The 15,160-nt window shown below is 44.0% G+C and overlaps 1 protein-coding gene across 5 annotated transcripts in view; it reads left to right on the top strand.

Moving 5' to 3' along the window:
• Nucleotides 1–15,160, top strand: part of LOC121549861 (brefeldin A-inhibited guanine nucleotide-exchange protein 1) — a 113,576-nt gene that overhangs the window by 80,644 nt on the left and 17,772 nt on the right. For 3 of the 5 annotated variants that reach the window (XM_041861807.2, XM_041861809.2, XM_041861806.2), the window contains exons 6-18: nucleotides 297–350; nucleotides 2,337–2,697; nucleotides 3,416–3,532; nucleotides 3,764–4,023; nucleotides 4,894–5,027; nucleotides 7,644–7,878; nucleotides 8,977–9,076; nucleotides 9,176–9,315; nucleotides 9,401–9,509; nucleotides 12,171–12,372; nucleotides 13,678–13,789; nucleotides 14,578–14,783; nucleotides 15,064–15,148. In XM_041861807.2, coding sequence (XP_041717741.2) covers nucleotides 297–350; nucleotides 2,337–2,697; nucleotides 3,416–3,532; nucleotides 3,764–4,023; nucleotides 4,894–5,027; nucleotides 7,644–7,878; nucleotides 8,977–9,076; nucleotides 9,176–9,315; nucleotides 9,401–9,509; nucleotides 12,171–12,372; nucleotides 13,678–13,789; nucleotides 14,578–14,783; nucleotides 15,064–15,148 — 2,115 coding nt within the window. The remainder of the gene's footprint in view (nucleotides 1–296; nucleotides 351–2,336; nucleotides 2,698–3,415; nucleotides 3,533–3,763; nucleotides 4,024–4,893; nucleotides 5,028–7,643; nucleotides 7,879–8,976; nucleotides 9,077–9,175; nucleotides 9,316–9,400; nucleotides 9,510–12,170; nucleotides 12,373–13,677; nucleotides 13,790–14,577; nucleotides 14,784–15,063; nucleotides 15,149–15,160) is intronic. The other 2 variants (XM_041861808.2, XM_041861810.2) reach the window with 2 other exon arrangements.

The raw sequence follows: 15,160 nt of genomic DNA, 5'->3' as shown, positions 1-15,160 counted from the left end.
CTCTTTATTTGAGCATGACATAGCAGTTGAATAAGGAGTCGTAAGGGTTTATGTGCCAGGTGACCTAAAACGGTCATGTCACAGGCCACAGCTAGACTAAACATGGCTAGCTTGACAGCTACCTAACCAATCTAAGTTGCTATAACCTGACTGACTACGTATAACGTCCATCATGCTGATGACAGTGTACAATAGACTTTCTGACCAGAGGTCCAAGTAAGGTGTTGCTCTAATATCATATTTTTCTTTTCGATTGACACTTCTTTCCCCCCCTCACCTCCCCCCTGGACACGTAGCTTACAAATCACAAGATATCTTGGTCTCTGGCCTCAAGAAAACGTGACCGCCAGGTAAAGCCAACAGGACTGCCTTGACTTGCCTGATCTAAACTCTGAACTCTCTGTGTTCTCATTTGGCTCCATCCATCAGTCCATCCATCCATCTCTCTTTCTCCTCCTCTGTTCCAGCTATGGGGCAGACTTGCATTGTGGTTACGCTGTGCTTGCTGTGGCTTCAGTTCAGTTGCCTGTGAATTATTATCTTTTCTTCAGCACCGATTTGCATTCATAAAATGCATTCACTCGTCTTTGTAGTAGTGTGTGTGTGTGTGTGTGTGTGTGTGTGTGTGTGTGTGTGTGTGTGCATGTGAGTGTTCATACCAGTCGACAGAGCCATTCAAATGTTTTTCTGTTTGCATTGTGTGTGTTTGGGCTTACACTTTTGATTGAAAATACACACACACACACACACACACACACACATTTCCCATCTTCTCAAGTGATATGGCTGTGTGTGTATTCTCATTAGCTGGCAGAATCTCATCTCGCTGCGTTTGTCTGGGATTGTTACCATCGGAGTAATTCCTTTTTAAATAGAGGGCCATATCATTGAATTTGAGAGTTGTTAGAATTGAATGGTAAATGTAATGCCATCACTTATAGTAGAGCGAGAGCAGTAGCGTTGACACAATGGCTTTTAGAGCAAGACAGTTTGAGAGCAGCATTTTCGGTAAACAAATGGAGAGGCACCTCCATTTCTGTGTGTCACTGTGTGTGTGCGTGCGCGCGTGTGTGTGCGTGCGTGTGCGTGCGTGCGTGCGTATAACGTGTGTCATGTCTAGCTGCCACAGAGATAATGGTGCTACATGACTCTGCCACGTCTGATAGGAGGACTCTGACTCTCACTCCTACCTGGAGTTTGTCAGTGAGCTGCATACTAAACACATCTGGCTGGATTTGTCAATGCCAGCACAACCTCTATACCAATGTCCTCTCTTTATTTAACCTTTATTTAGCCAGGAAAGTGGTTGAGAACAAATTCTGTTACATTTACAATCTGATAATTAGCCATGTTTTATGTTGTGTGTATAGGAATATGGGAAAATGGCTATAGGCTGGTGTTAGAGAAGGTGTGTCATTCACAATCATATTGGTAGTTGTGTGAAAGTGTCACACTGTATTTGCTTCCGTTCCTAACCTGTGTCTTTCCTCTGAATCATCGTGTGGCTCAGTTTTTCAGTTCTTTTAACATTATTGTTATAGTACACCTACACATGCAGCCAGATACTGTTTAGTGGGCTGCTACAGCTTGGCTGTTTTCCGTTGTATACTGTAACAAATGTTTAGGATGTGTATATTTATAGGTTCATATGCGCATATTAAAATAAAAACATCTTGAGGTTACTTTGGAGCTGTGGAGGAATCATATGAAGACATAATTCATAATTCAGACAACTCAGTCTCTAGATGCAATTCAACATCTCCACATTTGAAGTTGTGGCATACACATCAACATCAGTGGCACATCAACCAGGAGAACATGCAATATTTTAGACCAGAAATACTCTGCCTCCTTCTCTGCACTGAAATAGCCCAGTTTATATAAGCATGTGAGATGCTCTGCCTCATACTTGTTTTGACAGCATGTCATTCATAAACACATTTTAGACAGTCCTGATGTTAAAAGAGCTATGCAGAATCTGTGTTCTGCTCTCTCTGCCTGGAAAGCTGTGATTCCAAAGCTGCCGTGTGTTGCTTCCTGATCTGACATCGGGAAGTGTTGCGGCTTGGCATTGGGGTGGAAACCCCTTAGGGAATCTTTGAGAGGGAATTGATATAATGAGTTTGTGTACATTGTGTTAACACATTTCTGTGTGTGTGTGTATTTGTGCGTGCGTGTGTGTGTGCGCGTGCGTGTGTGTGTGTGTGTGTGCATTTGGCTTTGTCTGTGTGTGTTTGGTTGTATGTGGCTACACTGGGTTGGACTGGGTCTGGCTCTTTGGATGTGTGTCTGTGTCTGCCCGTCTGTCCCCCTCCTCCCCTCTAACCCCTCCCTAGCTCCAGGAGGCCAAGCAGATGGAGAGGGAGAGGCCCCGGCAGCACTCCCCAGTCACCCAGCAACAGGAACAGGAACCGGACTCACCCCAGCTCCAGCAGCACACCTACCCCCCAGCCAAGGGCGTTCCTCGGGAGGCCAACGGCCCCACCACCCCCTCTACACCCACACCCACCTCCACCCCCACCACTCCTACCCCAATCCTGGCCCCTCAGGGCAGAACAGCTGGGCCCGGGGATCCCCAGAAGGGCCAGGGGGCCACGGAGGAGGAGCAGGGGATGGTGTATGAGAGCCCGGACCCAGATAACGGCTCTGAGTTCAGCACAACAGAGAACCATCAGACAGAGGCAGCCGCAGCACAGAGTGAGTCTCACCTTAGAGCGAGCAGACAGACAGGGACACACTGTGTCACACACACTCAGACTAACAAATATAGGCACTCATGTTCAAGGTCATACAGACAGACTTTCACTGTCGCTCAATACCTTGCAGTATGTTTGAGGATAGACATTTCCAGGGGTATAGTGCTAGACTAGTATCTGTGGTGCTTTAGACAGTAACAAAGCCTCAACCTGGACATGTTTGTGTACTCAATATTGGTAGAACTCTGGGACAAAATATTTTGTCTGTGTTAAATAAGCATTTGATGAGATGGCTTTCTCTTTAGGCAGTAATGCACTAGTTTACAGAAAACCATTTCTGACAGCCCATAAGTGCTTTCATTAGTGACTGAATGAGAGAAGGGATTGAAAAGAGATTGAGAGGTTGGCACCAAGAGTGAGAAGAGATGCATCCAAATATTCAATAATCATTTTGTTAGCAAATTACTCAATGCTTTCAACACGAACACACACACACACACACACACACACACATGCACAATTTATTCAGTGAAGATGTGATAGCTGTTACCAGTGACTACTGTTTATCTTGTCAACATTTACAGTTACAGTATCAAAGGCTAATGCTCAGCCTCACTCAGAGAAAACACTTTCTTTACTGTTTCCCATCTTAACATTTAAAGTGTATTGAGGTTCTTTTAAATGGATTTTGACAAAGTTTTACTTGTGTTGTGTTCAAGGTGCCGCTCAGCGAGACCAAGAGACAGCAGTAGAGGAGGAGGAGCCTAACTATGAGGAGAAAGCCCAGGAGATCGTCCAGAGCATCCTACAGGAAGTCGTCAACACCATCGTTGGAGGTAACTCTATGGATCTGAAATCAGATTTGTGTCTGCGGTCAGTTAAGTCAACAATGGAGTTTTACCGGTACATGGAATTCTGATACAAAATAATTTTAGAATGAGAATTTGCTTAAGTCTGGAGATAGTTTAGGTGTTACTGTGTGTTTACTTGTTTGCCCTAACTAGAAAGAGAGAGAGTTGTGTGTCTCAGTGCTATTTTGACCCTTTGCATACTAAACCACTCCAAAGGGCACTGCCTGAACCCTGCCCATCTGTGTTCAGATGCCAAGGAGCCCGCTGGCGAGACTGAGCAGCCCACAGAGATCACGGAACCCGCTGAGATCATCACCAAGGTAACGGAGGTCACAGAGGTGGCAGAAGATGAGGGGGCGCTGGGCAGCGACAGCGAGAACGTCCATGCCAACGGAATCCCCGGCACTCCCATCTCTGCCAGCTTCACCCCGTCGCTGCCCGACGACAGGCTGTCTGTCTGCTCCAATGATACACAGGTGAGAGGGATTGACCTGACTGTAACCATGGCAACACACTTCGCTCTACAAAGTGGGTTTGTGCTAGCCTGGGTGTCTGTTTCTGTATCAACAGAAAAATACAACGGTTTAAATACCCAGTCCGATAACTTTTATATATGTTTATCCGTTTGTAAAAAGGAAAATGGAAGTAATTGGTAACATGAGGAATTAAAGAGGTGAGGGCTATTCAATCCCTCTGCTACTGCAGTCATAAAGGAAAAGATAAAGGCGGATACCTCGTCAGTAGACCAACTGAATGCATTCAACTGAAGTGTGTCTTCCGCATTTAACCCAACCCCTCTGAATCAGAGTGTCTGTCTTCTAGTCTGCTGGGGTTGATTCCTACATGATTCATAGATTATCTCCTCTCAGTTCCTCAGGTTATTATAGCTAAGGTTGAGCACTGTAATTATCTACACTCTTTGAAAAATGTGGCTATCTAGAACCTAAAAGGGTTCTTCGGCTGTCCCCATAGGAGAACCCTTTGAAGAACAGTTTTTGGTTCCAGGTAGAACCCTTTTGTTTCCAGGTAGAACCCTTTTGGGTTCATTGTAGAACTCTTTCCACAGAGGGTTCTACATGGAACTCAAAAGGGTTCTACCTGGAACCAAAAAGGGTTCTATCTGGAACCAAAAAGGGTTCTCCTATGGGGTCAGCCGAAGAACCCTTTTGGAACCCTTTTTCTAAGAGTGTACAATTACAGGTTGAACAGATACATTAATAGGAAGAATTTATTTCACACTCTTTTTGTCAAGTGGGGAAATCATTTTAGAGGATAATTGACTCTTGATAATGGACTTTCGATGAAAGGTTTTTGATGTAGACCATCTGTTTGTGTTTCTGCGTTAGGAGTCGGGGGCGACCACAGGCCCTGTACCAGGTGCTAAGTTCTCCCATATTCTCCAGAAGGATGCCTTCCTAGTGTTTAGATCTCTCTGCAAGCTGTCCATGAAGCCTCTGTCAGATGGTCCCCCAGACCCAAAGTAAGTTGAGTTCTTGTATCGGGACACTTATTATGGCTTTGTTTTAGAGAATTGAATAGAGGAACAGTAGCTATATTACCCTAGTAAGTAGGCTATTACAGGTTTATTTATGGAGTGTGTTCCTTAGTTGAATCATGTCTTGTGGAGGGTAGCCTAGTTATTAGTGGGGAGTGTTGTGATAGTTGGTTGGCGTGTGTGTTTGGATGAAGCATCACTCAGCTGATTATTGGTTCTGGATCACTTCCTGTGCTCCCTGTTTTTTCTCCCTGTATGGAACAGGAAATGACAAGGGAAAAAATATCTAATTAGATTTTGCCTTGATCCAATACGAGGGAGATTACATTTTGGTGTTCTTCTGTATGCATTTTCCAGCCCGTTACAGCCAAAGAGGCATCTGATTTGCTGGATCTGATAGCAGTTTTTACATAACAGGATTTCCTCAATCTGGTTTCTGTATGGTAACTCAATTCTGACTGGCTGTCTCCCGTCTCCATCATTCTCCCAATGGCCCATGTGGCCTAACACTCTATCCGCATTGGCTAGTGAGAGTTCTGGCCCAGTGTTCCTGTAGTGTTGTCAGGATTCTAAGAACACAAGAGAGATGTTCCGTCTTCTAGACAATGGTGGAATGGAACCCTGTTTATCACAGGCCTTTGTCAGGGGTGACAGGGAGGAAGGCGGTGCCACCAGAGGAAGGGCTGTGTGCAGTGTCTGTAAGACAGAAAGCCTTTTCACCAACAGAGAGATTTACTCCATGACTGGCCCTGGTGATACCCGGACGACACACAGGAAACCTGCTTTATCTGGATATCAGCTGTATAACTTACAACAGATGCTTTGAACAAGTATTTTTAGGGATTACAAAGGCTAAATCAGTATTGAATCCTGCTGTTGTAATTCGTTAATAAAGAATTCAAGTTTGGTGTATTAGCTTGTTTTTTTGTTACCTAAATTAGCTTTAAGGAAGCACACATGGACAATCCTCAACAGTCAAATGGTTTCATTTTCATGGCATGCTCAGTTCAACCCACTGACTATGAACACCACACACACACATATGATTTATGTTTTGCATATATAAATACATTTCAAACATTCAAAACATGCCCTCTGTAATTTGTCTTGTTGTTCATGGCTCAGGTATGTTTTGTTCCATTAGATTTTCTATGGTTCAAATTGTTGATTTGTTATTGTACTGAAAATGTACCCTGCCTACCTTCTCCGGGCCAAGCTGAAATGATAAAGTTGTGTAAGGTTTCCCCTGCGCTGCATGTGCCTGAGAGAATCAGGAGATACAGTGCATTCGGAAAGTATTCAGACCCATTGACTTTTTCCACATTTTGTTACGTTACAGCCTTATTCTACAATGGATTAAATTGTTTATTTTCTTCATCAATCTACACACAACACCCCATAGTGACAAAGCAAAAACAGGTTCTTAGAAATGTTAGAATAAGGCTGTAAATAAGGTATTTTATTTTTCTATTTTTAATACATTTGAAAACATTTCTAAAAACCTGTTTTCGCTTTGTCATTACGGGGTATTGTGTGTAGATTGATGAGGATTTTTATTTATTTAATACATTTTAGAATAAGGCTGTAACGTAACAATGTGGAAAAAATCAAGGGGTCTGAATACTTTCCGAATGCACTGTATTTCTGTATGCTACATTAATATGTCTGTCTGTGGAGGAGGGCTGGGGAACATTTACAGATAGGAAGCCAGTGGGTTCCTACTTCTCCATCATACAGCTGTTCAGAAATACGGGTTGGACTAATTGAAGGGGGAAATGGACAATATAATTATATAACTATAATGATCTATTAAGGAAATATGCCCTCTCTACACTGTAACATATGGTGTTTGTATGAAATGTGCAGATCTATTCTTTAAAATATTATTGGAAAAAGAAAAGGAGCTCTAGCACATCTAGCTAGGTCAGGCTCTTAGTATAGAGAAGGACATTAGGTGGACATCCCCAGATCCCCTGACTGCCACCAAACCATTAGTATCCTCAGTCAGTTGTGGGTCAACCAGGAAGTGGTGCTAATAACTTATGAATCAGATGGTGTCTCACAGTGCACCTGTTATTGATGTATCTCTGTCAGGGGAGGGCTGGCCATCTGGCATTTCGGCCTAATGGGCCTGTATAACTTGTTTTTTTTTGTTGCACAAAATGATAATTATCTGGCTAGTAATGGAATCCTCAAGGGGAAAAATGGGCCGGTGTAGGGGCCTCAAGGAAGAAAATGGGCCGGTGTGTTATAAATGCCTGGGCCATTTTTGGTCCCAGTCCACCCCTGATCTCTGTCTTCCTCCCCCCATAATGAATACATTATCAGGAGACACTTTATGTGCATATTAAGCTGATTGATGGCATATGGTATAAATCAAGGTAACGTTCAGCAGGCACAACGTTTTGGAACGTTCAGATATAAATATGCTGGAACAAACATGCATCTCTGACATGTAGAATAAGGAGTCATGTGGGCTCTATTCATGGCATTTCTATCTGCAATGTTTGAGATTGGCTACTGAACATATAAAGAATACTTAGTCCTGTTGCACTTGAATGTTAGAAGTCTGAATCAATGCCTCTTTCTGTCTCCTGCCAGGTCCCACGAACTGCGCTCCAAAGTGTTATCCCTCCAGCTGCTCCTATCCATCCTGCAGAACGCTGGGCCCATCTTCAAGACCAATGAGATGTTCATCAATGCCATCAAGCAGTACCTGTGTGTGGCACTGTCCAAAAACGGTGTCTCCTCCATCCCAAAGGTCTTCGAGCTCTCGCTCTCCATCTTCCTCACCCTCCTCTCCCACTTCAAAACCCACCTCAAGATGCAGATCGAGGTAGCTACCTACATTTTGGTTGTTCCTCTTTCGCAAAAGATTAAGCTGCTGATTTTGTTTTTTTGTTCCAGAAAGTGGACTGTGCAAACCGAGCTACCTGACCAGCTATTAGTCTCTCTGACCAGCTATTAGTCTCTCTGATCAGCTATTAGTCTCTCTGACCAGCTATTAGTCTCTCTGACCAGCTATTAGTCTCTCTGACCAGCTATTAGTCTCTCTGACCAGCTATTAGTCTCTCTGACCAGCTATTAGTCTCTCTGACCAGCTATTAGTCCAAATAGTATTTCCTTTCCTCCCCAAAGTCACGTAAACCTCATATTCCTCCTCATATTCCTCCTCATATTCCACCTCATATTCCTCCTCATATTCCACCTCATATTCCCCTGTGTAGCTCAGTTGGTAGAGCATGGCGCTTGCAACGCCAGGGTTGTGGGTTCGTTTCCCACGGGGGGCCAGTATGTATGCACTCACTAACTGTGAGTCGCTTTGGATAAGAGCGTCTGCTAAATGACTAAAATGTAAATATAATATTCCTCCTCATATTCCTCCTTTCTTGTCCTACTTGAAAACCAATCAACATGCAGGTCGAGACACTGGTCTGTTCTGTCGCTGAATAGCTGTCCTATCCCCATATGCCAATCGCTCCTGTTCCCTCTCCCAATGTTGTAAACCTCTCATCTCTCAATACAGCAGGCACCTGACACAGGTGATTCATGGGAGATTACGTTTATCACAGGGCACAGTAATGTAGTTCTGTCTCAGTGTGATTGAGTTTCAGTATTACCTGTTAGCTGTTGCTTCTGATTTGTAGTCCACTTCCACAGTGGTCTGGTTGTAATATTTCCTCAGGCTGAAGTTGATGACTTAATCTGCCCGTGACTGTTTGTGGCCATGAAGGAAATAATAGTATTTTCTGGAGACAGATGTTGGTTGAGATGTTCTGATTTCATAGTTGAGCGGTCAGCCTGCAGTGAGATGTATGTGTTTATGGCTTTGTTACAGTGGGTCATTCTGTTTATGAAGATTCATTCAGCTTTTCTCATCTCAACCTCTTTGTTTGCCTCAACTTTAACTGTCACGGTTTGTTTCGCTGCGCAGGTGTTCTTCAAGGAGATTTTCCTGTACATTCTGGAGACATCCACAAGCTCCTACGACCATAAATGGATGGTCATACAGACCCTCACCAGAATATGTGCAGGCGAGTGTGTGGTGTCAATTTGAAATGTTATCTGCGGTACAGCGCATCAACGTCAATTACAAGTCAAGTACCAACTGTCCCTCATCTCTCCTCCCTCAGATGCCCAGGGTGTGGTGGATATCTATGTGAATTATGATTGTGACTTGAATGCTGCTAATATCTTTGAGAGGCTGGTGAATGACCTCTCAAAGATTGCACAGGGCCGGGCAGGCCACGAGCTCGGCACAACACCACTCCAGGTAAGACTGACCAATGACTATACAAAAGTGTATTTCTTTGTTTATTTGCTCTAAAGTTGATGTAACATTTCTCTGTTCCCACCAGGAGTTGACCCTGAGGAAGAAAGGCCTGGAGTGTCTGGTGTCCATCCTGAAGTGTATGGTAGAGTGGAGTAAGGACCAGTATGTCAACCCCAACTCCCAGACCAGCCTTGGTAAGAGACTGACCAAACTACAGTTACCCTGAGGCTGATGGGGACTGGTGTACCACTGGGTTTGATTTAGATCCTGAGGAAAATGGTTTAGCCATTCTTCAAGTACACCGTTCTGCCTGCTCCTTTGTGGTTACCAGAATGATGAAAGGGTTTAGATGCACAGTTGGAGTCCAGCACTCCAGTACATGGAGTGTATTTGATATATTCCACTTACATCTCTCTGGCATCCCACATCCTACAGCTTCAGTTCTCCATATCAGCAATGGTGGAACCCTAGAGTGTGTATTTACCATATTTATAGTGGCAGATGCATGGGGGCATATTGTGCATATCTACCTTTTCCTGTAGAATGGTAAAACTATGAGCATAGGGGAGACGGCCAAGCTATGCCAAGGCTTTACTATCAGTCAAACCTGCCTGAGGCTGCCGTTCATCACTGGGGTTAACTGGGGTTAGATGGAAGAGTGGTATTCATCAATACAGCTATAGCATATTCCCTGAGACAGAAGACTAACGATTAGCATTCAACAGTAGCCTACAGATTGTACAGACCCTGAGAGGGAAGGTTAATTCAATACTGTACCCTGAGAGAGAAGGCTAGCGTTCATCATTACGGCTAGCACAGACCCTGAGAAAGAGAGCGATGGCTAGCATCCATCAGTGTGGCTAGCCCAGTCAGACCCTGACAGGACATGCTCTCCCTCAGCAGCACTGAAAGGCTAATATAATAAGGGCAGGCTAATACACCAGGGCAGGGCAGGCTAACTCAATACCCTGAACCGGTTGATGATGAAACGCCCTGGTGCGACAGACGGACAAGACCCTCTGTCAGTGCTCCTGGATAAGACCCTTGGCTTGCTTCAGAATGAGCTGAGGGGAATCATTCCTTTTAGATCCTTTAACCAAGTAGGAAAGGAGGGCTCTAACGAAGTGAGGGAAAGAGGGCTTTAACGAAGGCAGGGAAGGAGGCAGGGAAGTAGAGGCTCTGAGAGGAGTGCCAGATATCCCTACATATCCCCCTAGAGAGGATCCACAAGGCTAGCCTCAGGCTACCTTCTGGCACTCAGAGAGCTAATTCTACCAAGGCACGGAAGGCAGCTGAACCCATAAACAGCGCTACTGCTACAGGGGCTAGGGTTAGTCACCATGCCAAAGTACAGCCAACTCATTTAGTGACCATGCTGAAGTAGACAGTATGACTCGGTATTGGCTGCTGTGACTAGTCTCCTACGCTTTTAGGTTACTTCAAACAAAGGATGTTTTTCTAAGTCAGTGAAAGTGCATCCTAATTATGCAATTTTCCATGTAGATACTGTAGCTCAGCTAATGCATTGTGTTTCTGAAAACCTGTTTTTACATAATTACATAGATAATACCTCTCCACTCTCCACTTTCTCTTAATTACGGTCTTTCCCTCTTTGTTCTCTGGTTGGCTGACTTCACAGGAAGAGCAGGTAATGGTAGAAAGATGTTGAGTGTTTGGTAGATTAGAGGGTGGAGGGGGCTACGGTGGCTGTGAGTAGTACTGTGTGTTATTTACACGCCTTATCTACCTTTTATTTGCATAATCTCATGTTACTTGCCTTCGAATGCTGTAGATTCTGGATAGATTTTGAGTTTTTAAAGCCAGCTCTGTGTACAATATTTGAAAAAGCTACAGTTGGTTATACTGTACGTTGTGATTAGAACTAGTAAACGTTAAAGAGAGCTTTGCTACCCTGGCTGTGCCACCCTCCTCCCTCTATCCTGGCTGTGCCACCCTCCTCCCTCTACCCTGTGCTCTGCTCTATGAAGCTGTTGAGTGGAGGAAGCACACTGCCAGCTCACATTACCCTGGTGTCCTGAATGTTTTAGAGAGTTTCCAATGGCTAATAAGATCCCTTACCAACGTCCAATGTCTCTTACAGCCAGACAACCACCATGGACCTGATTCACCCACAGAACAGTAGCATCAGACCTGCCTACTCTGTCCTGTCCCCTCAGGCTACACACAACACTACCTCCATGTTACAGTTACTGCACACTGCCTTATCTGCAGCCTACCTGGTTTATTAGATAACTGACCTTTTTTATTGTCTGTAATGTGTGTGTGTGTGTGTGTGTGTGTGTGTGTGTGTGTGTGTGTGTGTGTGTGTGTGTGTGTACAGATGTAGGCTCTTAAATTGACCACCCTGTTGCAGGAGAACTTTGCAGGAAATGTCAAACTTGTAGTGTATTTGAGGTTTTAAAAGGCTTCTGAAGTTTGTAATTTCCACTTTCAGACTTAATTTTAATCCACAAATTAATTCCCATTTCCTGTTGCTGCATGATTATTTTCCTGCTGTAGCAAACTGGCTCAAATTAAGATTCTACGTGTGTGTGTACACAGCAGACAATATACCACCAGACAAGGCCTCAGGTTCATCATGTTGTCTTTCTCTCAGCAGTGCAGACTCCCTCCCACTATTACTGAAGTCCCCAGAGACCTGGATCTAGAAACTCTAGGCTGAACACCCCTACTGGCTAAAAACAAGATTAGATATATGTTTCGATTGAAAACGTTCAGTGTTGCCTTGCCTGGCTGTGCTGGATTGCTGTTTGCGTTGGAGTCCTAACACCAACTACAGTTTTTGCTCATCTCTCTCAGACCATTGATTGTTCAATGTTCTTCTCCATCCCCAGGTCAGGAGAAACCCTCGGAGCAGGAGACCAATGAGACGAAGGCCCCAGAGACCATCAACCGCTACGGAAGCATCAACTCCCTGGACTCCACGGCCTCGTCGGGCATCGGGAGCTACAGCACACAGATGTCAGGGACAGACAACCCTGAGCAGTTTGAGGTTCTCAAACAACAGAAGGAGATCATCGAGCAGGGCATCGACCTGTAAGCCAGACTAGTGCAGCTTATACTGTATACCTGAATATATTCACCTTATCCTGTATACACAGCTGAATATATTCACCTTATCCTGTATAGACAGCTGAATATATTCACCTTATCCAGTATATACAGCTGAATATATTCACCTTATCCTGTATACACAGCTGAATATATTCACCTTATCCTGTATGGACAGCTTAATATATTCACCTTAACCTGTACAGACAGCTGAATATATTCACCTTATCTTGTATACACAGCTGAAAATATTCACCTTATCTTGTATACACAGCTGAATATATTCACCTTGTCCTGTATAGACAGCTGAATATATTCACCTTATCCTGTATGGACAGCTTAATATACATTTACATTTACATTTTAGCCATTTAGCAGACACTCTTATCCAGAGCGACTTACAGTTAGTGAGTGCATACATTTTCATACTGACCCCCCGTGGGAATCGAACCCACAACCCTGGCGTTGCAAGCGCCATGCTCTTCACCTTATTCTGTATAGACAGCTGAATATATTCACCTTATCCTCTATAGACACCTGAATATTTCACCCTATCCTGTATGGACAGCTTAATATATTCACCTTATCCTGTATAGACAGCTTAATATATTCACCTTATCCTGTATGGACAGCTTAATATATTCACCTTATCCTGTACAGACAGCTGAATATATTCACCTTATCCTGTACAGACAGCTGAATATATTCACCTTATCCTGTATAGACAGCTGAATATATTCACCTTATCCTGTATACACAGCTGAATATATTCACCTTATCCTGTATACACAGCTGAATATATTCACCTTATCCTGTATAGACAGCTGAATATATTCACCTTATCCTGTATAGACAGCTGAATATATTCACTTTATCCTGTATAGACTGCTGAATATATTCACCTTATCCTGTATAGACAGCTGAATATATTCACCTTATCCTGTATAGACCACTGAATATATTCACCTTATCCTGTATACACAGGTGAATATATTCACTTTATCTTGTATACACAGCTGAATATATTCACCTTATCCTGTATAGACAGCTGAATATATTCACACCCAGGGGTGTACAACTCCTTCTAGTGAGGGAAGTTGTCCTGTTTGTTGTCACAGTTTTAATTTCTCCCTGGCACTTAATTTATCAATTAATGCCATTGATTAAATTGCCAATTATGAATTAGTAAATTAGGACAAAATATAAATGAAACACTATGGCTCTGGAGGGCAACTTCCTTCTCCACCTTAGTAAGCATAGCACTGTCTCTGTTCTCTGCTCCGTGGTCAGGTTCAACAAAAAACCAAAGAAGGGCGTCCAGTACCTCCAGGAGCAAGGCATGCTGGGAACCACCCCGGAGGACCTCGCTCAGTTCCTGCACCAGGAGGAGAGGCTGGACTCGGTAAAGAACCTTTTTAAATCTGTTTACCCAATCTACTTCAGTTAACTGCATTTCATTTGACTTGTGTGGATCCAAATACCCACTCTACCTCATTCAGCTATGTGCTCTCTGAAACTTTTACCTTTGAACCTGTGCCTTGTGATTAAGTAGAGTAGAGTGGTTGTTGCGAATGTAACAGCTAATAGGGGATCTGGGTGGTAAATACACAAATACCCATTCTAGCTCATTAAACTCTAAGTTTACACAGTTATCTCTCTCATCCGGCCTCCACACAGCTGCAGGCCCAGAGCAGAACACATCCATCACATAGAAACACCAAGGCACTTAGCTCCTAATGCTGAACCGCCAGCATTATCCTCCCACTCCAAGATTATTCCTGCGTCCTCCACCGAGTGCACATCAATTAGTATTTTAACGAGTGAAGCACTCTCCCGATTGATTGGCTGGCCTCGAGGGGGGTTCCGTGAGGTGATAATCGGCATTAAAGAGCGTTCATAACATCTGCTTTGGAACAAGAGGCCCTCAAACAGCGAGCCAGAGAGACTAGTCTTACAGCGCTGGGAGAGAACAGAGTCCTTTCCTCTCAGTTGGCTGTGTCTCTGAAGGAAAGGAGATGCTTGTTAGGACAATATGTGTTAATTGGCTTCCAATGAAGAGCACATGCATTATAGTCAAGCAAATATAACACTCAATATCTATTGATTGAACTCAACATCATTCTCTCTATCTCTTCCCCTTCTCTCTCTCTCTCTCTTATCATTCTCTCTCTCTCACTTCCTACCTCTCAGACTCAGGTGGGCGAGTTCCTGGGGGACAATGATCGCTTCAATAAAGAGGTCATGTATGCCTACGTGGACCAGATGGACTTCCAAGGCAAGGACTTTGTCTACGCTCTCAGAACGTTCCTCGAGGGCTTCCGTCTCCCGGGAGAGGCTCAGAAGATCGACAGGCTCATGGAGAAATTCGCTGCTAGATACCTAGAATGCAACCAGGGGTGAGTGTGGAGTGGTGTGGACTACCCTGGGCATTGTGGATTCGTAGACTTAGAAGAAGACTTCATATGTGATATCAAGCACATTCAAGGACATTGAATGGCAGGATTCAGATTGCTCTCTATTATGAATTCAGTGCATTCACTGAATATCTGTGTTGTCTAGCACAAATGCATCAATGCTTTATTCAGCTCCATTCTGTTTATCCTCTTCTCTCTCTTTCTCTCCTTCCTCTCTCCTCTCTCTCTCTCTCTCTCTCTCTCTCTCTCTCTCTCTCTTCAGGCAAACCGAGTTTGCGAGTGCAGACACTGCGTACGTCCTTGCCTACTCAATCATTATGTTGACAACAGACCTTCATAGTCCGCAGGTAAGACCGCAG

Source organism: Coregonus clupeaformis, chromosome 34, assembly GCF_020615455.1.
Source record: "Coregonus clupeaformis isolate EN_2021a chromosome 34, ASM2061545v1, whole genome shotgun sequence".
Taxonomy (NCBI): domain Eukaryota; kingdom Metazoa; phylum Chordata; class Actinopteri; order Salmoniformes; family Salmonidae; genus Coregonus; species Coregonus clupeaformis.
This window is presented reverse-complemented; position numbering and strand designations above follow the sequence as displayed.